General features: G+C 40.5%; 2 protein-coding genes across 2 annotated transcripts in view; one reads left to right on the top strand and one right to left on the bottom strand.

The window, feature by feature from the left end:
* The window catches only part of LOC104961756 (kinesin-like calmodulin-binding protein homolog), a 17695-nt gene extending 12646 nt beyond the window's left edge, over positions 1-5049 (bottom strand). Inside the window, exons 1-3 of the mRNA XM_010790094.1 lie at positions 4947-5049; positions 4126-4317; positions 1588-1689 (exon numbers count right to left, since the gene is read on the bottom strand). Of these exons, the coding sequence (XP_010788396.1) occupies positions 1588-1689; positions 4126-4317; positions 4947-5049 (397 nt within the window). The remainder of the gene's footprint in view (positions 1-1587; positions 1690-4125; positions 4318-4946) is intronic.
* A 3719-nt stretch (positions 5050-8768) lies between these two features.
* On the top strand, positions 8769-22966 carry anxa1a (annexin A1a). The gene is made up of 12 exons (XM_010790060.1): positions 8769-8877; positions 9427-9507; positions 10150-10240; positions 10501-10595; positions 10720-10833; positions 20730-20820; positions 20914-20993; positions 21636-21780; positions 21869-21964; positions 22065-22123; positions 22222-22344; positions 22429-22966. The coding sequence occupies exons 2-12, from the start codon at positions 9448-9450 to the stop codon at positions 22486-22488; spliced, it is 1014 nt and encodes a 337-aa protein (XP_010788362.1). The 5' UTR covers positions 8769-8877; positions 9427-9447; the 3' UTR covers positions 22489-22966.
* Positions 22967-24263: the final 1297 nt, after the last annotated feature.

The raw sequence follows: 24263 nt of genomic DNA, 5'->3' as shown, positions 1-24263 counted from the left end.
CTCTCAAGTCTCCTCTCGAGTCCCCTCTCAAGTCTCCTCTCGAGTTCCCTCTCAAGTTCCCTCTCAAGTCCCCTCTCGAGTTCCCTTCTCAAGTCCCTTGTCTAGTCCCTCCTCGAGTCCCCTCTCTAGTCCCCCCTTGGTTCCCCTCTCGAGTCTCCTCTCGAGTCCCCTCTCGAGTCCCCTCTTGAGTCTCCTCTCGAGTCTCCTCTCTAGTCCCCTCTCGAGTCACGTCTCAAGTCCCTACCCAATGTCCTGGTCCGTTGGAGGTTCCGCTGGGGGTCCTGCCAACTCCATGTCCTGTCCCGTTGGAGGCCCTGCCGACTACTCCTCTGCCGGGGGTCCTGCCAACCCTATATCCTGTGCTGTTGGAGGTCCCGCCAACTACTCTTCTGCCGGGGGTCCTGCCAATCCTATGTCCGTGCCGTTGGAGGTTCCGCTGGGGTCCTGCCAACCCTATATCCTGTCCCGTTGGGGTCCCGCCGACTACTCTTCTGCCGGGGGTCCTGCCAACCCTATGTCCTGTGCTGTTGGAGGTCTCGCCAACAACTCTTCTGCCGGGGGTCCTGCCAACTCCATGTCCTGTGTCGTTGGGGGTTCCGCTGAGAGTCCTGCCAACCCCATGTCCTGTTCCATTGGAGGTCCCGCTGAGAGTCCTGCCAATCCCATGTCTTGTTCCGTTGGAAGTCCCGCCGTCCCCTGTCTCGCCGGGGGTCCTTCCAACTCCTGGTCCTCTTCCGTGGGGGATCTTGCCGAAGCCTGTCCCACTGGCTCTGGTTCCTGTCTGGCCGACACCGGGTCCTGCCCGTGCCTCCGGGAGTTGTCCCGTCGCCGCCTTCTTCGCCCTCGGGCCCGGCCCCCTGAGTGCCGCGGTCTTCGCCTTCGAGCCCGGCCCCCTGAGTGCCGCGGTCTTCGCCCTCGAGCCCGGCCCCCTGACTTTTTCGGCCGCGGCCCTCGGCCTCGGGCCCGGTCCCCTGACTCTTCCAGCCGCTGCCTTCGCCCTCATGCGCGGCCCCCTGAGTTTCTTAGGATTGTGTTCACCTGGTGCCCCTGTGTTTTCTCCTCCCTCCTCACCTGTCTCTTGTTTCCTTGATTAGTCCTGTGTGTATTTAAGTTCTGTTTTTTCTGTCTGTCATTGTTGGTTTGTCTGTGACTGTGTTCACCGGGGAGTGTTCTGTTTGCCCGTGTTATCCTTGAAATAAAGGTATTTTCAGTGTTATCTGCATTTGGGTCCTGCTTGCTTCGCTCCACCGTAACAATTACCCCTTGGTTTCAATTTGGTTCGGCCAAGCAACTATATATGTTCCTTGTTTTGTCATTTTAGGAGGACAGTTTCTTAACCCCTGTTAAGTTGCCATTATATTCCTTAGAGGTATTTTCTGTTGACCTATATATAGGCCTAGATTCTTGACTTATAATGATTGTTTTGGGGAAATAAAAAAAACAAGATTCTTTAAACAACTCCTGTGTCCTGATGCCTTACTGCTCTGTCCCTGACAGCTTATAATACTGCAGTGCCTTCTCACATCCCTACTTAACCCCTTCATCATCGTCCCTCTCCTCCACATATTTCTTATCATTTTACAGCACCTGGGTTGACATCTTGTCCCGTGTGTTTTCTGTGGTCAGCACCGATCCAGCGTCTGAATGCAGCCCACCTCTTCATCCACAGGGTTTTGTGATGTCTGACAGCTTGAACAACGAAGCAAATGTTTGGGGACAGTGGGAAATAGCTTGAGGAGAGAGTAACAGCAGAGGGAAAGAAGAGCAGCGTAAGAGAAACAACAAGACTTGGAACGCATTATTCCTTTGCCAAATGATGTTGCAATGTCGAGAATGTGCTTACATTTCAGAATTGAAACCCCACCTCAATATTAATAAGTAGTTCAACTTCCAGCTTAAATTACCATGTGATTTCAGATGTTTTTTCCTGTGTGGTAGCTTTGCTCTGTTCCTAATTCATGATTTGCTTAATAGAGTATATAAGTATCCCCTGAAAAAACTGGAGAATTCCCCTAATGCAGAAAATTATCTTTTAGTTATTTAACTGAGAAGTTCAAATATTAAATTACATAATCATAAGAGTGCAAACAGATGAATGCCAAATGCTTGAGCTCATAAATCACTCCTACTGCTGTGGGTGTAAGTGTAGGCGTGTGAAACTAAAGTAATTGAAGATGTTGACTAGCAAGATTAATAATATAAAAAAAGATCTTTATTGTTTGTTTATGATGCATTTTATTTTTTTTACACACATACATCTCAGTGAAACATTGACATTTCATTTATGATATTTAAAACATGTTTGACATCTCCATGATGATTAATTAGCATGCAGTTTATTGTCTGTTTACATTCCTTAATTAAGTCATTTCATTAATTGTTTTAATTGAAATGTATTTAATAAGTCCCTGTTTATTTTCATGTACAACGCAATCCATCCGGGTGACCAGGGTTATCTACAATATTGACACATTCCATAAAGTGCCTCAATTCTGAATATTTCATCACTCTCTGTCTTTCACATTCCCTACCCTCTCCCCTCTTTGTTTCCATATACAGGAATGTGGGCGTAACGTCATACTGTCTTCCCAGAAACACCTTTGAAAAGAAGTTATGTCAGGTATTACAGAGGAACACTTGTAAGATGTTTTACAGTAATCACGAACTGAACACATAAAGCCATAGTGACTTGAACGTTTATTAATGGTAAGCAAAAGGAATTTATGATAAATCCTGCCTTTTATTCATCAGAAGTCATGCTTTATTTCTTAAGTATATGATTTGATGCCTTGTCGTAAAGTTACATTAATAATGAGTAGTTTTACTTTCACTGCTTATGAGATGGCCACAGCCACACAGGGTGAAAATAATTACACTGCACCCTCACCTCCAGTAGTTTTACTTAATTTCAGTAGCAGTATAACATGCCAACAATTAACACCACACATTTGATTTAAATGGTTATGTCTTTATTTGCTTGTAACCTGACATCATTTAGTTGATTCTCACACATTCTAACATAGCAAGCACAAGTTTTTCTTTGTATGATAATGACTTTCTTTGTCTTTGAGTTACTGTGGTCTTCAGGGGAGGTTACTTACTGGTTCAGTAAAAGGCGTGGCTGAGAGCTGAGGATGGATACAAACTGCACAAACCCAATTGGGACGAACCACATGATTCCATGTCAAAAGTTTTTTTGGGGGTTTTGTCACTGTACTTTTCTATTCTGATAAATCTTAATTACGCCTTGGTTTCAATTTGGTTCGGCCAAGCAATTACATATGTTACCAAGATTATTTAAACAACTCCTGGAGGAGAGAGTAACAGCGTAAGAGTAACAACAAGTCTCTGAACACATTATTCCTTTGCCCAATGATGTTGCAATGTCGAGAATGTGCGGCATGATCTTACACTTCAGAATTGAAACCCCACCCCAATATTAATTGTTTCCATATACAGAAATGTGGGCGTGCCGTCATTCTTTCTTCCCAGAAACACCTTTTATTGGAGAAAATAAGTTATGTCAGGTATTACAGAGGAAAACTTGTAAGATAAAACAACTTGGGTTATCTGTTTAGTTTGCATTTGGTGAGGAGTTTATAGAGGACATATTATGCTCATATTTTGCCTCTACTATGACATGTTTAAATGTTTTAATGTTCAAAAGGGTATTTATTTTTCTCATACTGCCTGTGCTGCAGCACCTCTTTTCAGCCACTGTCTGAAACCAGAGCCCAGTCTGCTCTGATTGGTTAGCTGGCCGGCGCTGTTGTGATTGGTCAATCACAAGCCTCTTACATACAATGTGTTGGAACGCTAGCCAATTGAAGCACTACATACGTGGTGATGTCCGTATGTATCGGAATGAAAAACAAAGAAGTCCAATGGAGGTATTTCAGTCAGGGGGGGGAGAGTGTGGGAGAGAAACTCACTCTGGAGGGAACTTTAGGATTTTAGCCTTTGCAGACCATTTACATGCGCAAAAACCTATATAACACAATACAGGGAAGGGAAAACCTAAAAAAGCACAATAGGGCCCCTTTAAAGGTTGCTACAGTAAACTACATGTTTAGTGCGTGCATGTGTTTCTAGATTTTGTGTGTACAAGGGTTGCACTGGTCTGACCTGCTGGGCGGTCCTCGTACGGGTCGAACTGTGTGTTATGAATGATTGGACATGGCCTCTCATCCTTCAGCTCTGGTACGCTGCCAGGTAAATCCTCCAGTACGTGAGAAGCTGAGACAGGAGCCCGTCCAGGCCGCGAGGACAACTCCAGGTCCTCGGGGCAGGTAGACCTGTTAGTTGTCTCCCAGGCGCCTGAGGAAAAAATGCAAAAAAACAGCCAGACACTGATTCAAAAAATAAAGACCAACTGTCGATGCATGGAGTTAGATATGGATTGATGTAGATATAGATTACTTTTATGACTATCAAGAGAAAATGATCAAATAAGCTACGTACATACATCTTACAAATAATGAAAACATCTGGATAAAAGATGGTGGACCAAATGACAACATGAAGCAGCACGCATAAGGCCAGTGTGAAAATATCTCAAAAATAACTCTATTTCTGCAACATCAGAAATGGAGAAGACAGCTGTTGAGCTGCTAACAGTAAATGTGATTGTACATGATGCAGTTCTGTTGACATGTTTGCTTAAACTTCTGGTTCTACTAGATTCTTCATGTCCATATCTGCAAACAGACCCTGCTAGGAACACTGTGTGTTTGTTTTGATAAACGTATTGCTCCGCTGCTTCGAAGGCAGTTCAGCAGCTGAAATATTTAAACGTTGTCTCACTGCACGACATACAACAATCATAACAGGTTTTTCTGCAACACATAAACTGATACAGAGAAGAACACAATAATATCTTCACCACCATGCAGATGTATAGGTCCCTTCAAATGCAGTTCTTTTTTTCTTGTTTATTGTAAACTCACGTTGTTTGCCTGCGGGGGCCACAGCGTGATGTCTCCCTACTTTCTTTCCCAGGAAGGTCAGTGAGTAAGATCCACTCTCAGCTCCAGAGGAATTCATATACATCGTTTATATACGGAGTGTTTCCTGTCCTATACTGTTCCTGTGTTTGTAGGTGAGAAAATCTGCAGAAAAGACACAAAAAGACTAAAGGTGAAACGCTCAAGTGCATATTCAATATACCCAAATGTTTAACCGCCATTATGAACTGTTGTTCAACTCTCAAACCATTTGCAGATGTCAATAAACGTGCACAGCAGATTCACTCTGTAGTGTTATCCTGTCCAAGCCTCTTCAAGCTACAATAAGCTACAAGCTTCTCTACAGAAAAGTTGGAAAATCCAAGAGTTTGAGCTAATGCCAATTTCCCATGATTTCACGGTGCCATAAAAGAAAACATCTTACATCCAACTTGGCACTAAACAAAGAGATTTAACAACTGAAATGTGTGTGACAAAATGACCTGCATTAACGTGAAACTGATACAAATACAACAAAGTAGTTAACACTTGAAAAGAGAGCTTAAGACTGGATAAACTGATATAAAACAATAGAGGATAGTTGATGATATAAAGAGTACCTGATCTTAGAGCAGGTGAAATCCTCTCAGTGTGATTCAGTGCAGTTTGAGTGCTGTTATGCTGACCAGGACGTGTTGGTCCTGATATCTAAGGGGAACCGAACTCTCAACAGTCTTTAAATATTAAACCTGTAGATGGAGTTTCACCAGCTACTGGCTTAAACCCCACAGAGCCTGTTGGTAAAAAGATGCCACAAACACTCCTCAGGTTTCCAGTGTGTAAGATACAGATTGTAACTGGATGCTGTCTCACAGACACACATATAGTTCATACACACTATCTTTACTCCATCTCTGTTGTATTTGTTTATTTTTCTGTAGACCTCACATTTTACCCGATCAAGGAAAAAAGACTGAAAAAATGATGATGTGGGAGAATGATCAGGTTTGTTGTGATGAAGAGAACATCAGACATTACAGAACAGATAGTAATTGAATCCAAAATAGATATAGTTGAGTGTATTTTCTTCGTGCCACTTAGTACTTATACTCCTCTTCTTCTGCTACATTTCAGGGGTGGGGAAAATTGTGCTTTTAGATCCATTGTGTTACTTACCCTTTCATGCATGAATTATGAAAGCCTCACTCAGGATTTCTTTTACCAAGTGTTGTTATTGCTCTTGGGGCATGAAAAACAAGATTTTAGTTTATTTTTCTCTAGTTTTTTCAAATTTAGAAAAAAAACGTTTTACATGTCCACTTACAGGTGGAACGTAGGCTATGCGTTAAAATCTGAACTGAAAACATGTATATTTGGAAAAATGATAAATAAAGATGTGCAAACTTCAAATTACATTATAATAACATAAGTATATTGATTTAAGGCCCAAAAAGATATAGCAAATGAAGCATTTTCAAGAAGAACAGTAGCAGTAACAGTATGAATTGTGATGCATGATGACTTCCACTTTAGTGGACAGGCGAATAATCATAATTTCTTGCAAACATATGTTGTCCAGGTTGTTGTCACCAACATTGTTATACCTGCAGGGGGCGCTTTCCATAAAAGGATTGGCAAGATATCGACGAGTGATTCGGTCCATCTGGGTTTTTGTCATCCATCTTGGTTTAGAGAAATGTATCATGCACTTACACTGACTTTACACTGAGTGGCAGTGTATGGGAAGATACAATAGGGTCCTATGTAGTGGCTGATGGTGCAACTATGCCATCAAAACCCATGAATATACAAGAAAACACCTTTTGAAAAGCTGCCCACTGTAGTAGCCTCTATGCGTGAAAGGGTTAACAGCAGTAGTTGCCCATTCAGATTTGACAAAACACACATGATGAGCTTTTGAAACCCAAGGTATTGTTTCATAACAACTTTCTCTGATTGTTTAATTTAAATAATTAGCCAAAAACAAAAGGAGTTGTGCATCATACATTAAGTTGTATCTCCTTTATTAATCATCTCACAACCAGGTGGAAAAAATACTTTTATTTTAAATATTTTAAGTAAAGATATTAAATAATAATTGTATTGCCATTTCTATCGCTGATTAAAGGTTTGTGTGCCATCTTGTCTGGTGGCTTTAGGCCAAGCATTTCTATCCGGATGTCTTTTCTTTTGTTTTGCATTCTTTGGCAGTTCCACCTAAGAGTGACTTCTCGTCTAAACTTTTATTTTGGTTTAATTTAAATAATTGTTGCCCAAATAGGTCAAATGAACCGACGTATACAAACAAATTAAAAATCCCAAAACGTAGAAAAAGCATTAGACTGGATGGACTTATCTGTGGAGGGTACGACGCCTTCTTCTTAAACCATGGCCTCTGTTGCAGATGTTAAGTTTTGGTACAATTTTACCCTCTTGTCTTGTTGCTTTTGGCCAAACCTTTCAAAAAGGATTTCCTCTCTTTTAAAGACCAGATGACACATTTAAAACCTTTGGCGGATCCACCAAAAGAGTGATATCCCCTCTGAAAAGATAATAATAATAATAATAATAATAATAATAATAATAATAATAATAATAATAATCTCTTCAAGATGACATTAATGAAAATCGGCTTTACCCCATCCTTCTTTATTCACTATCCAAACCCTGCCCTGACCATATTTCAATGTGTGTGGCATTTACCCATATATTGCAATTGCATCAAAATAAAAGTAGTTTAATTCAACACAACTATAGGCTACAGATTGCAACAGCAACAGAATGTCATTCAGCACATATAGAGTACAAGTTTTTAAAGATGTCGTTTAGGGCCTGTGAGGTCTTGATTGTTAAAACACTCCCTTATGGTGAAATCAGAAAGTATGACTGCATGCTTTAACTGATGCAGTCATCATCAGTCAGTCAAATGTGTCATTATCCTGGCTTCTGCTGAGGCATGTAGCCCACAGGTATCAGGACTGGCTGTACTGCCATGGCAACATGTCACACCTTAAAGAAACTCTTTACCTCATCGCACTGAATTCGGTAGGCTCTGTGCTCTTTTCCGCAGGTATACTGTCATGCTGAGGTGTGAATGAACACAGATCAGGGGTTTCACATATTGATGAGGGGTTTCGGTTCATCTGATGAGGTTAAAGAAGCCTCCCAATGACAATATCTGCAAAAGGAGAGAGAACAGGAAGAATGCCATTCTCTATGGCAAAAAACAGCAACAACATCAAACTTTTAAATATAATTGGGACAGATAGATTCCAGCAGTGAAGAAATTAAATGTAAACGCTGGAATAGATGAACAACTCTGCATAGGTGTCCAAGTAATGCCATGAACACCACACAAATAAAGTGTTTCTTTATACAAGTATGTAGACATTACAATCGCATACAAATGTACAATTAAAAAAAGAAACAACATCACAGTGCACATCTGAAAAATATGGAGCTTCGAAATGATTATAATTAAACACTTTATTATTGCTTTAAAATCTCCACTATAAGTGCGAACGTATAAAAGTATAACACAGTAAGTCATCATGAACACAAGCCAAGTACCAGATGTATCCCGAGTATTAGTGATTTTACACGAGATCCCCATTTTTATGAAAGATTACGGTCGGAATGTTGATCATATGTTTTCAAGTAAGAAGCGTGACTGTTTTTTTTTAATCTACAGTAGCCTACTAGAAACTGTTCCTAGTTTTTTAAGCACGGCGTTTCGCATTGGACGGAGCTCCGTTACGTTCCTGCTGCTGTGGCAGACAGCAGTTCAACCCAATCATGGCAGCTGTGGAGGGAGGATGGGTTGGACCCGTTACTAGGTGGGGTCTATCATTCATGAGTATATATACACTCTCTCTGCCACTTCAACTCCACTGGAATCTCAGTGAGACAAACTTCTTCCGTCCAAACCCACACGGTAAGACAATTTCCTTTAATGTTTGAAATCTGAAATCTGTTCTCCAGCAATTAGTTTGAGAGATTGCGGAAGTTGATGCCTGTAAATTCCCCTTCAAAGTATTGATGCAATCATAAGGGTGTGGTTGTGGAAACAGTAGCGATATCTTTGAAGCAAAAAGTGTTTAGCTGATTTGAATATCAAGCAAAGTTATCAATAAGTATAAATATTAAAGCATACCAAAGGAGACCGGATCTCTATCCTACAATATAATGTTAACCACTAGCAGTGTTGAGCGTGGGTGTGGCCAGGCAGTCTCCACATGCTTGCCATTGTGGAAAACCACGTAACATAAACCTACAGTAAATATGCAGAGGCTTGTGCTCTCTCTCAGTTGTGGATGAAGGAAAAACAAACGTGTTCCTTCTATCTTGTGCTAACAAGATCAACACGTTCACTAGATAAGATCTTTACGCCTATTTGAACCACAAGGAGTCATTTCCACTTTGAATACTATCTACTATATCTTGTGGACTTTGTTTGATCACATCTTCTCTTCTGCCCCTACAGTCAGAGTCCAGCAGCCCCACCATGTCTTTCATCCAAGCCTTCATGCAGCAGACGGTCTATATGGGCATGCCCGATGAGTCAGTACGTAACTTTGTGGTTCTGTTCCAATTACTCAGGCCAACGGCCCTGTTTTTTCTTTTTTTTTCTCTCTTCCTGTGGTATGTTAGGGTGGAAAATTTTTGATCTGGCAGAGTTGAGCAACGGAAAGCGAGAAGTGAAGTGAGAGAGAAGAATGAACGAGTGGGATGTTTAAGAGGAAGGAAAAAGGAGTGGAGCAGAAAGATAAGGGGATGATGTTATTAAAGTCTGGACAATAGAGATTATGATGAGAAAAATACTATACTAGATCTCGAGTGTGTGACTCATAGTGGGAGGAATATGAGCCCCTCCCTTTATAAACTCTGCAAACAGAACAAAATGCTACTTCTGCTTCCTCTGGTTTCTTAAAGTGAACTTCAGGAAAGTTGCACAAGTTTATCCCACATGATTTAACTCTCCTGTTATACAGCTCAACGGAGATGTGTAAAGTCATTTTGAAGTGCATTGTCATGGTCTTTCAAGACATAAAAGTGAAAGGGTAGAGAAAGCTGTGATTTTACCTTTTCTTTAAACACTTTTGCACTTAAGGAATTTCAAAAATGCATGTTTATTACTGGCCAAACGCACACCATGGTAGAACTTTAGTATTTACTAAACACACAATAATCTGTCTTTGTCTCTCAGGTCCTAGCCAAGGAGGGAACGGTGACTGCAGCACTTAATTTCAGCTCCAGTGGAGATGCAGCAGTTTTGGATAAGGCCATCAAGGCAAAAGGTAATCTTTAGTAAATCATTGAAGCATGTATGAACATGTCGTGGTTCTGCACAATGTGTCTCTGCTACAAGAATGACTTGCTGGATTTCACTGTAAGAATTTGACTACCATCTGCTGGCCATCATGCATCATTACTACTAATTGTCTGGAGTAAAGGTTGTTTATTCAAATAAGTGCAAACTCAAGTCTCAACTGAATCATATATTTGTGTCTGTTGAGAATGAGAAATTGCAATTTGACTCATCATGTCCTTTGTGCAGGTGTGGATGAGAACACCATCATTGAAGTGCTGGTGAAAAGGAGCAATGATCAGAGACAGCAGATCAAGTCGGCGTACCAGCAATCATCCGGCAAGGTAATTAAAATAAAACAAATACATTCATAGAAAGACAGGATATTGTTCCAAAGTACACATACAACTATACACAAACAGGATCACATTCTCTCAAACTACTTACTTATCTGTTGTCATCTGGCAGCCTCTGGAAGCAGCACTGAAGAGCGCTCTGAAGGGAGATCTGGAGGAGGTGGTGTTGGCTCTGCTGAAAACACCGGCCCAGTACGATGCCCAACAGCTGAAATTGGCCATGAAGGTACATAAAAACTAAAACACAATCCCACAACCCTATAACGCCAATTGTATCATATTTGATACATGAGTTTCTGAGACCTCTACTTCATCCAAATGACTAGTACGTTCCTAAAAGACCTGTTTTATGCAATGTGATACTGCTTCCCTCTGGGGGATTATCCGGGCACTGCAGGCTGTATCTTTGCCAATATTGAATACATTACGGTGCAAATTACTTTTATATTGTTACTGATATCTCACTATGAATATTTACTGTATTGAAGCAACTTATAATCAGTTTATATTTTGTATCTTATTTCATGGAAAAATTGCGTTGAAAATGTATGTATCAAATAGTATACAGCAGGTATTTGAGAACATTTCTCTGGAAAATAATCAGTGTCATTGTAAGGCAAGGCAAGTTTATTTATATAGCACTTTTCAACACAAGGCAATTCAAAGTGCTTTACAAAAAATGAAAGACATTAAGAAAATGGCATTTAAAATCAGTCATTAAAAAGAAAAGTTAATAAAATAAACATTAAAAGAAAAAATACATGGATAAAAGTTACAATGCAGTCTAAGTTACAGTGCAGTTTAAGATGTGAATAGTTCAATTAAAAGCAGCAACAAAAAGAAAAGTCTTCAGCCTGGATTTAAAAGTAGTCAGAGTTGCAGCGGACCTGCAGGTTTCTGGGAGTCTGTTCCAGATATTTGGAGCATAATAACTAAACGCTGCTTTACCATGTTTAGTTCTGACTCTGGGGACAGAAAGCTGACCCGTCCCTGAAGACCTGAGAGATCTGGATGGTTCATAATTTAGCAGGAGGTCAGAAATGTATTTTGGGCCTAAACCATTTAGTGCTTTATAAACCAGCAGCAGTATTTTGAAATCTATTCTTTGACACACAGGAAGCCAGTGTAAAGACTTCAGAACAGGAGTGATGTGATCCACTTTCTTAGTGTTAGTGAGGACTCGAGCAGCGGCGTTCTGTAGTACATTTCATGATGCAATCTACATTATGCTTACCACAATGCCAAAAACACTGTTTAAATTATTTAATCAAACTAATTAAAGATTTAAATGTACTATATTAAAAGTCAAAATTGAGATATTTACGTTGTTTTTTTGTTTTGTTTTTTTGTAACCCGGTCATTCTGTAACCCGGTGACTCACTTGGTAATAATTGCCACAATTTATTGTATTTTTTTATTAAAACAATTCCTTGGCTATCATAATCTGTTATATTGACCAAGTCAGAGAGTACAACATAATTTGTGATTGCATGTACTTTTAGATGGCAAAGAAATAACTCTGTATTTATATAGAACGTACTGTCAGGTGTCTGAAAAAAATTACAAGAACAACCAAGAGGTGTCTCGTTTCCCATGTTATACACAGTTTGTCTAATATCCACTAAAAGGTGTCGACCGGAGCGACGGCGCTAGAAGTTACATATACTCGGAATGTGGGTCTACAATTATCGCTAATCAATAGTGGGGGTGTCTCCCCTCGCTCGTCTTAAGAAGAGTTATCAGAGGAAAAATCACAGTAGGATTTCCTTTCTTTCAGTCCCACATTTAATATCGCTATAAATCCTACCAAAATAACAAACCCAAAAGTCGCGCCAGTCTAAAAAAACGAGTGGTCTTCCATAGGAACACCCCTCACACCTCGCATCGAAAAGAAACATGAGTAGGAACTAGGAAAAGTTACAGTTAAGTCTTGCCGAAGCTGTTACTACGGCCCAGTCCTCATAACGAACGCCATGGAAATGGGGACTACCACCGCTTTTTATTTTTAGTCAAGGCACTTCCGGAAATCTGCCGGTACGTAAAAATAGTCCAATATAAAGAATTCATTATTATCTTAATGTTTTTTTGACATGGAAGTACGGGTTTACTCGAAGAGACCGGTTTCCTTTCGTTCAAGCCGACCGGTCGTGTGAGTGACGAACCACTACTTTTTATAAATCCAATTGAAATGTAGCTCAAACAAGTATTTAGTGACGGTTGTTAGTCATTAAATTCAAAATCCTCACCTCCCAACAAGGAAATGGAATGACGTCACCTCTGTTGAAAGTTATAGAGGAAGTAGAGCGTCCAGATATCGAAAACCGGTGCCAGGTGAACGCACATGAAAACTCGCATAGACAGTTTGTTGATCTCCTCTTTCTTCTCAGAAATCTCTGACTGTCCTTCGTTTGAACTCATATTTTTTTGACTAAACGAACTTGTCCTCCCTCCTTCGGTCGAATTGGAAATGCCTCTACCTCCCCGGGTGAGGACACCATCCTAAAGTTACTTCTGACTCGTCAGAACGGGAAGGAGGGGAGGGGCCGTGAGCATGTCTCCGTGGACCGTAGCGACAGTTGAGTATGACGAGTGTCTGAGGAAGTCAGCAGCAACCGGACATGTACGCTCTGTTCGTCTCCGTTGAAGTGTTCGACTCGTGTCGGAATTGGAGTTTACGGACATGTTCGTTACTATCTTCTTACAATAATTAACTCCGTATTGTGAGACGTGTTGGTAGTCATAGTAAAGACTTACTGTGGTATTGAATAATAAGTTTGGTATTTCTGAAGATTCTTATGTAGACATGTAATATCATGGAACGTTCGGACAAAAATAATACAGTGATAAACTCGTACTTTAGATTGAATTATCCTAAGGTGGAAACATTGATTTTCATATACGACTACATTCCCATGACCAAAAGACTAAGTTAGAAATGTGCGGTTGTTAAGTCACTCAATAATAGGTTGGTTAGTATCCAAGGGTAAAGAGTTGGTAAGAATAGTATTACGTGCCATAAACTGATAGATAAACTTATCATTACCTACAAGTCAGAGATAACTACTAACAGACGTAAAAACATGAACATTTGTGGGTTTATGTTTCGGTATTTTTCCGGACTAACAATTGACATCCTACTCAACAAATTGTTTGGTGGAAGTGAAAGTCGACGTCATCCCTCACATTACAACGGAGTCTTCAATTACGTAGGGTACAACACTTACTATCGACAAGACACCGATGTGCACAGAAGTCTTGAACATTGTCCATTTCTATTCCACTAATGTTTGCATGGAACGTCCTCAAGCTTCCCTCCGTCGGGACTTGAGAGTGACACAGGGGGGACTACAGTCAGAGGTCCAGAAGGAAACCACTAGAATCATTTTTTTTCTTTACTTTTTTAATTTTGGGAAAATAAGGTTTCGTGACTCGTCTTTGACTTGTAACATTCGGAATTTTATACAGCTGTGTGTGGAAGGGAACATGCGAATAGAAATAAGAGTTAGACGAGACAACCAAGACCTCGGTTTTAGAGTTTATTCCTGAAGGAGGAGACGGACGGGTCCAGGGACTCTTTCCCTACGTTGTATCTAGTTAATTTTTCTCTTACTGTCAAGATAGTGAACGGGTTAGGGGTTGTCTGGCGTGGAACATGTGATTGGGAAGTTCTTTGTTATACTACCTTATACACCTTCACCCCTACCCGGTAGTCCGTGGTTTTTATCGTATACTATCACAACGGTTTTGTAAGCGAGTCTACTTAGTACAATATGTATCTAAAGTCACAACGGGACACCTTCGGACTGTGGTAGTTTAATCAACAGGCTTTTAAGTTAAAATAACATAAATAAATTTTAACTCCAAATACGTGGAAAATTTTCTTATGTTTTGTTTATCAAGCCCACTTAATAAATGTATACTAAAAAAAACCATAGTATAACTCATGCAGTCCGCAAACTACCGTTAAAATAAGGTTGTTTTGTTGTAGAGGAAAACTTTGTTTTCGTTTATAACTAGTAATGTAAACCTTCTAAAACTGTCAGTGTTGGGCNAGTCCTCTCCTGCTGATGTTCAGGTGTATATCAGTATGTAGTGTCTCTACTTTAAAGAGTCCTCTCCTGCTGATGTTCAGGTGTATATCAGTATGTAGTGTCTCTACTTTAAAGAGTCCTCTCCTGCTGATGTTCAGGTGTATATCAGTATGTAGTGTCTCTACTTTAAAGAGTCCTCTCCTGCTGATGTTCAGGTGTATATCAGTATGTAGTGTCTCTACATGTCTCCATGTTTTAATGTTCAAAAAGCTCTTTATTTTTCTCATACTGCCTGTGCTGCAGCACCTCTTTTCACCCTCTGTCTGAAACCAGAGCCCAGTCTGCTCTAATAGGTTAGCTGGCCGGCTCTGCCGTGATTGGTCAACCGTTTAGAGATGTCCCGCTCCTTAGCCTATCACGAACAATGTGGTGAAGCACTAGCCAATAGAAGGGCCAGTGTAACATAGTGATGTCACTCTGGAAGTGTGTGTGTTTTTATTTTCTTTAACTGTTACTTTAATTCCTTCGAAAAGAAACAAGATCTCTTCTTCTTCCTACGGGGGAAAAAAACTAGGTGTAATTTTAAAAAGGATAACAGCAGCATATCTCATCCGTGACACTGATACCAATTTTAGATGCGTCTATAATTTGATTGGATGTAATGACCCCAAAACCATTTTGAAGGCGTATCGTTATAAGCGTAATTTCTCCAAACCAGTTTGTTACGCTACCAAGCTTCCCACTCATGCTCACAGTATTTATGTGTAGATTTAAATAAGGCGGTTTCCCCTCGGGATATAGCAAGATTAAAGATACTGCAAATCTCTTTTTGGTGCATTCTTCCAAAACTGCATTTAACAGGTTTCATTGGGAATATTTACCCAATAGTATGTATGTATTCAGCAACTGCATTCCCCTTTAGACCCAACATAATGGACCCAGCACACCAACTCCAGCTAAAAACAGCTCTAAGTTATAAGCAAGCATGCTTTTCCTTGCTGATCTAGTGGGTGTCATCCAGGTCCTGTGGCTCCAGGTGATTGGGTTGTCTCCTCGAGGTGATTCTTGAGGCATGTGCCAAATAGAGGGATTTCTCTTCTGAACATCATGGGGGCTTCGATAAACTAATTTGGCTCCATGAAGACGGATCAGCAAGGAGGATCGAAGGAGTTATAAAAAGCAGGAACAAGGAGAGAAGATGGGTTAGAAGCCTTAAAGCCTTTTTATATTAGGGGCAGGGGCGGACTGGCCATCGGGACGTTTGGTACTGAAGTGGGCCGGTCGGACGATGTGGGCCGGTCAGGTAAGTCACTAGCACCCCCCCCCAGTGACAATTTACTAGCGGTAATTACTTGCGGTACCGATGTGGGCCGGCGGTACCGGAGTGGGCTGGTCAAGAGTCGATTTGTAATCCTCCGCCCCTGGTTAGTGGCAAAAGTCTGTGTCAGCAACATTAGCATCTCTATTGTGGTTTCTGGTGCATGTGTGCTATCCAGTTTAGTACGAAGGGAACCATCATTTGCGTCTACTGTCCAAAGTTATCTTGTGAGTACGGTGTTTGCAGTTCACTTTCATTAAATAACTGATATTTCTCAGTACTGAAGTAAATATGTTCAGTACATTTTCTTCTAATCACTGCTTTTGGAACTGCATGATTGCAACGTGCAAACTGCAGATTCAGAAAAGATCTTGAGAACCAGTGGAGGAAGAGGAAGGTGCAGAGATTTCATGAAAGATAGACTCGAAGGCACTTCTCAAGCACAGACCTTAGGTTTAGGCCAATATGCCCCAATATGTAATGGGTTCTTCCTTGGCCCAACCTTTCCCCTTTTCTCTAAGTTTGATGAACATTGGGCGATCAGTGTTTTCATAATCCAGCTGATGTCACAATCTTGATTTATGTTTTTTGTTTCATTTTGAAAAGTGTTCGCCCCCTATGTTCCTGTCTCTGTGTTTTCCATTTGATTGCCTTGTGTCTTCATAGCTGTGTCTCAGTTGTCTTTGTGATTAGTCCTGATGGTATATATGCCTGGGCTGAACTTTGAATCAGGGGGATAGCAAGTTCAAATTACACATTTGTCCCATGGGGCTTTACAGTGCGAAGATCCTATGACACCCTCTGTCCTTAGACGCTCTCAGAGCATAAGGGAAAACTCTCAAAGAAACTCCACAATCAATGGGGAAACAATTGAATAAACTTTGGGTAGATCAACAAAAGGATCGCTCTGTACAGATTTTAAAAAACTCAGACAACCCAGACGAAAACATTACGATGTGAGGTTAAATGATGGATCTAGGGAGATGTTAAACATGTTCTGCCAAAGACATACAAGGTGGGTGTCTACTAGCGGAGCCCGAACACTTCCCTCAGCTTCTTCCACTGACTCACTGTTTCCCAATGCACTGAGAATGTCCACAGTGGGACAAAACAATGGTAGACTGTGCAGACTGGTGTGGAGAGAGAAAACAGATGCTGCTGCTGCTGCTGCTGCTGAGGGACAGAGAGGCATCAACACTGAGGGCAGCCATGTTGGTGACTATTATCCACTGTAATGAGTCCCTTAAGAGAGGGGGTCAGCTTGGTCAACCGCAAGGGGGAAATGTGCATTAACTGCCAATCAGAATCATACCAGGGATAATGGCTTCCGCTTAAACAAGAGCAGGAGTTTAGTCTAAGTGATGCAGACAAGTACAGGAGGCTAAATAGAAAGAAAAACAACAGCGTGCACGTTTTGTAGTTGCTGTTGTATTGTCATACAGCACCCCCTAGTGGACACTGTAGATTCAATATGAAAAGTTGTGTGTGAAAGATTTTGCACACAGGTTATTATCCCTAATTGAAATCAGAAAATGGAAATCCTAACTCCTAATGCCACATCATAAAGTTTACAACCCGGTGAAATTACTTGTCCCAATTTTTGGGGGTAATCGTATCCTGTCTGGTTTCTAAACTCCAGATTTAATCCATAATAAACAAGTGTGCGTGAGTTAATGAAAGACAGATTGCTCTGCTGAAGTCATTAAACAGGAGGGGAAATGATAGGATCCGTACCCATGAATTTTCCGGGCCCCAGAGGTAAGGCACTTTATGGTGATTCCTTTCACAGGCCGAGAGCTGGAGGCTCCATTATCACCTTCCTGGATTAAGCTGTGACCGCTGACAGGCACACAGGGTGAATAAATGTCAGAGCACCGGGCCGCTCCCAGGGTCAGATTGAGGCTTCGCAAAACGCTGACTGAGACGTGACAGGTTTATGAGCGAGGGGCCCAGGTGCAGAACATGGATTGGTTATCAAGTTGGTGCAATTTGTGGCAGTGATCAGCAGGGGTGATAGTGATTCAGCGCATTGGAGAGGTTAAGATTTACGCCCCTAACCACAACCTGACGCTTCTTTTTAGGCTTCAGATCTATTTTCTTCCATACATGTGTGACACACATGCACAGTATGAGCGGTGAGCGCTATACCAACATGTCTGAGCCAGAGAAGGACTGCTGCTGAATGTGCTGTATGTAATTATTGTTGAATCCATGTAAGACTCCTAAACTCTCAATCCTTTGACTTAACTTTTGAGAGTTTATTGAAATGTTTTTCTTGGTAATAAGGGACGGTGTGTTTATCCTGATGTTATTGAATAGGTTATGAGAGGAAGATATGTAGGGGATGCACGTGGAAACTAACTGAACAAATAACATGTTCCTTGTAAACTCAGAAAATACAAGAATGGTATATGTATAACGACTGTATAACCTTTATTTATAACAAAAGGCATTTTCTATACACAAATAACTAGGGGAGGAGTAATGGGTACCTCTATTGCAGTGTTTCTCAAACTTTTTCATATCATATTTCAAAACACTCGCAGACCACCTAACTCCACAAATATCCCAAAACACATCGTTTTTTACAAATCGCCTGAAAATGGTACAAACAAGTGGCAACATGTGTGATGAAGGTGTTTATCTGGGCTATATCATGCAATCGAAAGTGAAACTTAAGCTCGCTCCATTGCGGAGATATTCCCGCGAGGGTGTGGAAAGCTTAAATAAATAAATGTATTTAAAATGTGAAATTTTACCAATATACTCACGGACCACTAGGGGGCGCGGACCACACTTTGAGAAACACTGCTCTATTGAAACTGTAGGACAGAGAAAGTAGACATTTGGTGGAATTTCTGAACACATTTCTCCAATATCATGCTGATAGAGTGTGCAATATGTCAAATACAAATTGCTTGTGTCTTCACAACAATCTTTGCCATAAACTCTTGAGCTCAAAGTACAGATAGAAATACAAGATCTTTACTTTTCTTGGACGACAACCAACTGAACTGTCCTCTTTCCTCAGGACAACGACAAGGTCAGTTCTAACCTCTGTAATCATTTGGTGCATAATTACTGAACATGGATTATTTTTAAATAGCCACGGGACAAAAGCATACACTAGGACAGAACAAATGCAAAATGTAAAGTTTCAAACTCATCCGAAGGAAGAGTCTCAGTTTAATTTGTGTCAATGGCTGTGCTGGATTTGAAGAATGGAAAGAACTAATCAAGCTGTGTGTTGTGTCTGGAAAGTAAGGAAGAGAAAGACTGAATTTATATAATTTGAATTTGAAAGGATATTGATATTTGGCTTGAAATAATGTAACTTTCTGACAGTCTCTGGACTCTTCCTGACCTCTTTTCTTTGGAGCTAAAGAAAGCTAACCCTCAGGTTAACATCTCGACGAGAGTCTTTTCCTGCTGGCAGAAGCAAACTGTGCTGTCCTCCTCGCCAGCCATGAGGCAAACAAACTCCACATGGGAGCCATTTCAAGGGCACAAGCAGGCGAAATGAGTCTTTAATAACACTCTGCGAAGGGGCGTTGTAATTGCAAGCGAGTTGAACATTCTCTAATTATAAGCGCTCGCAGACACACACTCGTTACTTGCGCATTCTATAGCGTAGCAATCCCCGATAGCCCTTAGCTAGCCGTGCAGCTGAAACCACATGAGATGTTGGAGATTGCAGCCTGGCAGGAGTTGTTTTCCTCGGGTTGGGTTTTCAGTCAGGGTTGCTTAGCTGAGTAAACACTTTGTGAAGTGGGCAGGGTGTGTGTGCACCGAGATTCTAAACAAAATCAAGGAAAGTACCAATTTCCCTTATGTTTGGCACAAGTTTCCAAGTTGTGTTGTTTCTGGTTAGCAATTAGAGGATATGACTGTCAGCGTAATTATAACTTCCTAATTGTGGCCGTCCTGTTCCAAGTTGGATCCGAGTTTGGAAAACTTTTTCTTGTTGTTTTTCCATTCAGAAATCCAAGGAATATGCTTGTTTTATTGCAATTTTACCACAATGGATTTGAATAAACCTGTTGAACAAAGCATAGGCCACCATGGCATTGACATATCAAAAGCCTGACCATTGATATTTGTAGGTTTCTGTGACATATCAGAGATTACATCAGGTATTAAATGTGCCTCATTTGGTTTTTTCTCATAGTAATCAAGATAAATAACCCGGACAACACATTCCTCAACAGAAGTTCACATTTTCAAAACTTTTCTTCAGTTGCCTTGATTTGATGCATGTACTTTTAGATGGCAAATAAATACTCTGTATTTATATAGCCTGTTGGTTCGGGTTGTGACATGTTCAAAATCTTCCAAATGTAATAATCAATATTTGTTTTTGTTTCAAAAGGAGACGTTGTTTTGTTCAATAAATTGCCATAAACGCCTGACGTATCAAATATGATAATCATATGTAAATAATTACCAACTATTTTGTTTTTGTATTTTGTTAAAAGGTGCAATAAACACCTCAATTTTAAATAAATAAATAAAATTGAATTTTCGGACAACTATTTGATGTGTCAGGCTTCACAGGGCAACACTGAAATCTATGTATAAATGATTCATCTGAGGCGAATGTTTTGGCCAAACTATCATATGCTATTTTTGGTGCCTGATGGCATCCCCCCACTTCCACATATTCATATATTGTTTTCTTGAAGGGAGTGTAAAAGGTGCGGTCTGTTGGATTTGGGCAAGTGAAGAACTGTCATTCTCTTTTTTAATTGATCTATGTATGCATCCCTTTCTCAGGGACTGGGCACAGAGGAGGAAGTCCTTATTGAGATTTTGGCCTCCAGAACCAACAGAGAGATTGAGGAAATAAAGAAAGCCTACAAGGAAGGTGTGTGTCGACATATTTTAGGCTACAATGTTCAGTTTTGCTAGTGTTTGGAAATAAAAGGTTTAATTTTTTCATTTCTTTTTTTTTACTAAGATCACAAGAAGGACCTGGAGACTGACATCAGGGGGGACACCAGTGGAGAGTTCAGGGCTGCCCTCCTTGAACTCTGCAAGGTACGTTTGTATCACCTTATACTTTACCTGTTACAAGATTTTGAAGACACGTGTAGCACAAACAGCTATTCATTCACAACAGGATGCATTAACTTCTGAGGCAACATTACACTCCCTACTGCAGCTGAAGTGAAGGTGGTTTGTTAAACAAACTCACTCCCTAAGTTAACAATCAGGCCTTTTTATGGCTTTGTATTTGGGTGTTTTACAAGTCACAAAATGCAGACAATCTCAATAAGATGAACATCCATTACATATTAAATAAAGTCAAAACCTGCATTATGATAAAATGTTGAGAAATGGGAACCTAGATGGAAATAACTCACTGAATGTTGGCGTGTAAAGATTGAACAGAAAACCAGTAACCCTTACACAGCATATATTTAGTTACAAAGGTGATGCCTATTAAAGTTAATTTCATGCTCAAATATGACATAATAAAACAGGCTTGCAAAGTACTAAATGTACAGATTATTCTTAGAAGTCTTTAGGTTTGAATAATAAGTTATGGTGTCATTCAGAAGACTATGGTACATGTGCAAGTGTTATGCCTCATTATAACATTCTTCTATCATTGTGTACAGATTGAGGTTAAAGGCTGTGTTCAGCTTTGTGAAGTTGCTCTGCTTGTCTCCATTACAGGCCAACACGACTGAAGGAGTCTGTGAGCAGATGATTGACAGCGATGCCAGGGCTCTGTACGAGGCCGGGGAGGGGAGGAAGGGCAAAGACTGCTCAGTCTTCATTGAAATCCTCACCAACAGGAGTGGCCCTCATCTCCGTAAAGGTTAGCTGGCTTCCTCTCCTGTTCAGCAAAATCAGTTTTTATATCAGTTTGTTCCTGTCAGCTCTAAGACTCTTCCTTTCTCCTCTAGTGTTTGACAGATACTCAAAGTACAGCAAGGTGGACGTGGCAAAAGCTATCGACCTGGAGATGAAGGGAGATATTGAAAGTTGTCTCACTGCAGTAGGTAAAGGAACAACCCTCAACTCTAAACTTATTACCTGATTGTTGCAGTGATTTATGAACAAACTCGATGTAAAGTTAACCTATATTTTTCATCACCACAGTGAAGTGTGCTGGCAGCCGAACTGCTTTCTTTGCAGAGAAGCTTAATTTGGCCATGAAGGTACAGTTTTTGTATTCTATTATTACTTAAGAAATATACTATAAAAATGCATGGCCGTCTAAGGCCTTCACTGACTGATTTATTTTTCCCACCATCAGGGTAAAGGTACCCGCAAGCATATCCTGACCCGCATCATGGTGAGCCGTTCTGAAATTGACATGAAAAGGATCAAGGATGAGTACAAGAAAAGCTACGGCTCCACACTCCACAAGGATATTCTGGTGAGCAAAAAATCTGACCCCTGAAAACAACAATAAAACCATCCTATATGCTATAATTTACACCCTGACCTTTCTTTCCTTTAGGATGACACTAAAGGAGACTATGAGAAGATTCTGCTCGCTCTCTGTGGGGGTGATAACTAATCGCTATTAAATCTGGTGTAAGGCTCATATAATTGAAGATCCGGCAGCGAGCCCAGCTGTGGAAAATCACCTATAATCTGTTGACACATATTGTACCCTTTGCTTCTGTGGAGAACCAACAAGACATTAAAAAAAGTCTGTGACTGTCATGCAATTTGAGATAATATTAACAGCAATGCAAAGATAAGAATAGAAAAAAGCACTGCTTCAGTAGATATTTTCTTGGAGTTATTACTTTTTATTTAAAATCTGTTATCCTGGTATAGATCTAACAGCAGTGTGACAGTGGACCTATGTTTTGGTGCAGGCTGACTTTCTTTTCACCCATTAGACTCATATTTGTTGTTTGAAAAGAAGCTGAAGTCAGTGCAGCTGCTTACAGATGTATACAGTTAACCAAATATATTCAGCGGCGGCAGGCCTATACCCTTGAAGGAGCTTGGACAACTTGCGAATAAAAGCATTTTGTATGAAAGCCTATCTGAGTCCTCTTTTTTGCACATTGAACCATATGCCATATCAGAAAGACATGAATCTACTAGTTATAAGAAATGTTGCCATATATGTATTTACATATAGTCATTCGTATCATTATATACAATAACAGTCCTCATTTCAAACAGGAGGGACTTCATTTTGTTTAAAGAACATTTATTGACACATGCCATATGATAAATGTTAAGTCTTTGGCGATTAGCCCCCGATCCTGAAATTGTATATCTAAAGAGGGGATGCAGCAGTGAGCAGGGAACCCCCAAAAAGGAGGAAATGAAAGATTAAGATCGGACCACTTGGCGAAGGATTTTACCTTATCGGGTGGCATGGATTCTGCTGAGACATGATTGAGGATTTAGACCGAGATTTATGCAGTGAGGCAGAAATGTATATAAATGAGATAGATAAGGAGCCTGACTGCGGCCGGGTATGAAATAGGAAAAGAGAAACCCTCAACAAACGAATGATGAATGATGCGATGCAATGAATCATTACGATAATATCCGTGAGTGATATGATACTAGTGCTGCGCTGAATGTGGGCATGTACTTACCTTGCCCACAGGTAGATTTTGTTTGCAGAGAAAAAGACAAGGGATCCATCCTGACACTAAGAACAAACACAAACAACAGACACATCTCTAATAAAAGGACTAGTAAAAAGTACAATACCCTGCTCAACCAAATCTCTAAATATTGCCCGAAGGACAAAGCTTGAATTCTTATTGCAGAGGGTGGGAGTCATCATCTAATATGGAGCTGGATAACCGCTTGAGGTACAGGGACTCCAGGTTTAGCTGTGGCTCACCAATCAGTCTGCTGGACCACTTTACGATCTGACTCAGAGAGTTTCTGCTCTTTAAAGTCAGGTTACCAAACCATGACATTAGTGAAAAAGACAGAATTGACTCGATAAAACATGATCATCATGGTTTTGTCAATGTTAAAATAGGACAGTTTCCTAAGACAGTACAAACACTGGTGCCCCCTTTTGCACACATCTTCACAGTTTGGATCAGAGCTCAATTTTGAGTCAATAATTGTCCCGAGATATTTGTATGATTGCACAAATTCTACTTTCTGATTTGCGATTAAGACTTCATGTATGTGGGGATGTCTTCTAAAATCAATGATCATGTCCTTGGTTTTGCCAACCCAGTCTCACAAAAAAACGTGTAATAACTACGTTGGTCCACAACGTAGGACGTAGTATTTCTACAAAAACGCCTCTGAAATTGGGGATTAATTAACAGACAGGCCCACTTAATGCGCGGCATGTAT

Source organism: Notothenia coriiceps, unplaced genomic scaffold (assembly GCF_000735185.1).
Source record: "Notothenia coriiceps isolate Sejong01 unplaced genomic scaffold, NC01 NC01_scaffold00033697, whole genome shotgun sequence".
NCBI lineage: Eukaryota > Metazoa > Chordata > Actinopteri > Perciformes > Nototheniidae > Notothenia > Notothenia coriiceps.
The sequence above is the reverse complement of the archived record's forward strand: the minus strand, read 5'-3'. Positions and strand labels throughout refer to the sequence as shown.

Coding starts and splice junctions, on each gene's coding strand:
- anxa1a (XM_010790060.1), top strand. CDS start 9,448: ATGTCTTTCATCCAAGCCTTCATGCAGCAGACGGTCTATATGGGCATG. Junction 22,124..22,221: donor AGCTTAATTTGGCCATGAAG/GTACAGTTTTTG, acceptor TCCCACCATCAG/GGTAAAGGTACCCGCAAGCA. Junction 22,345..22,428: donor CACTCCACAAGGATATTCTG/GTGAGCAAAAAA, acceptor TCTTTCCTTTAG/GATGACACTAAAGGAGACTA.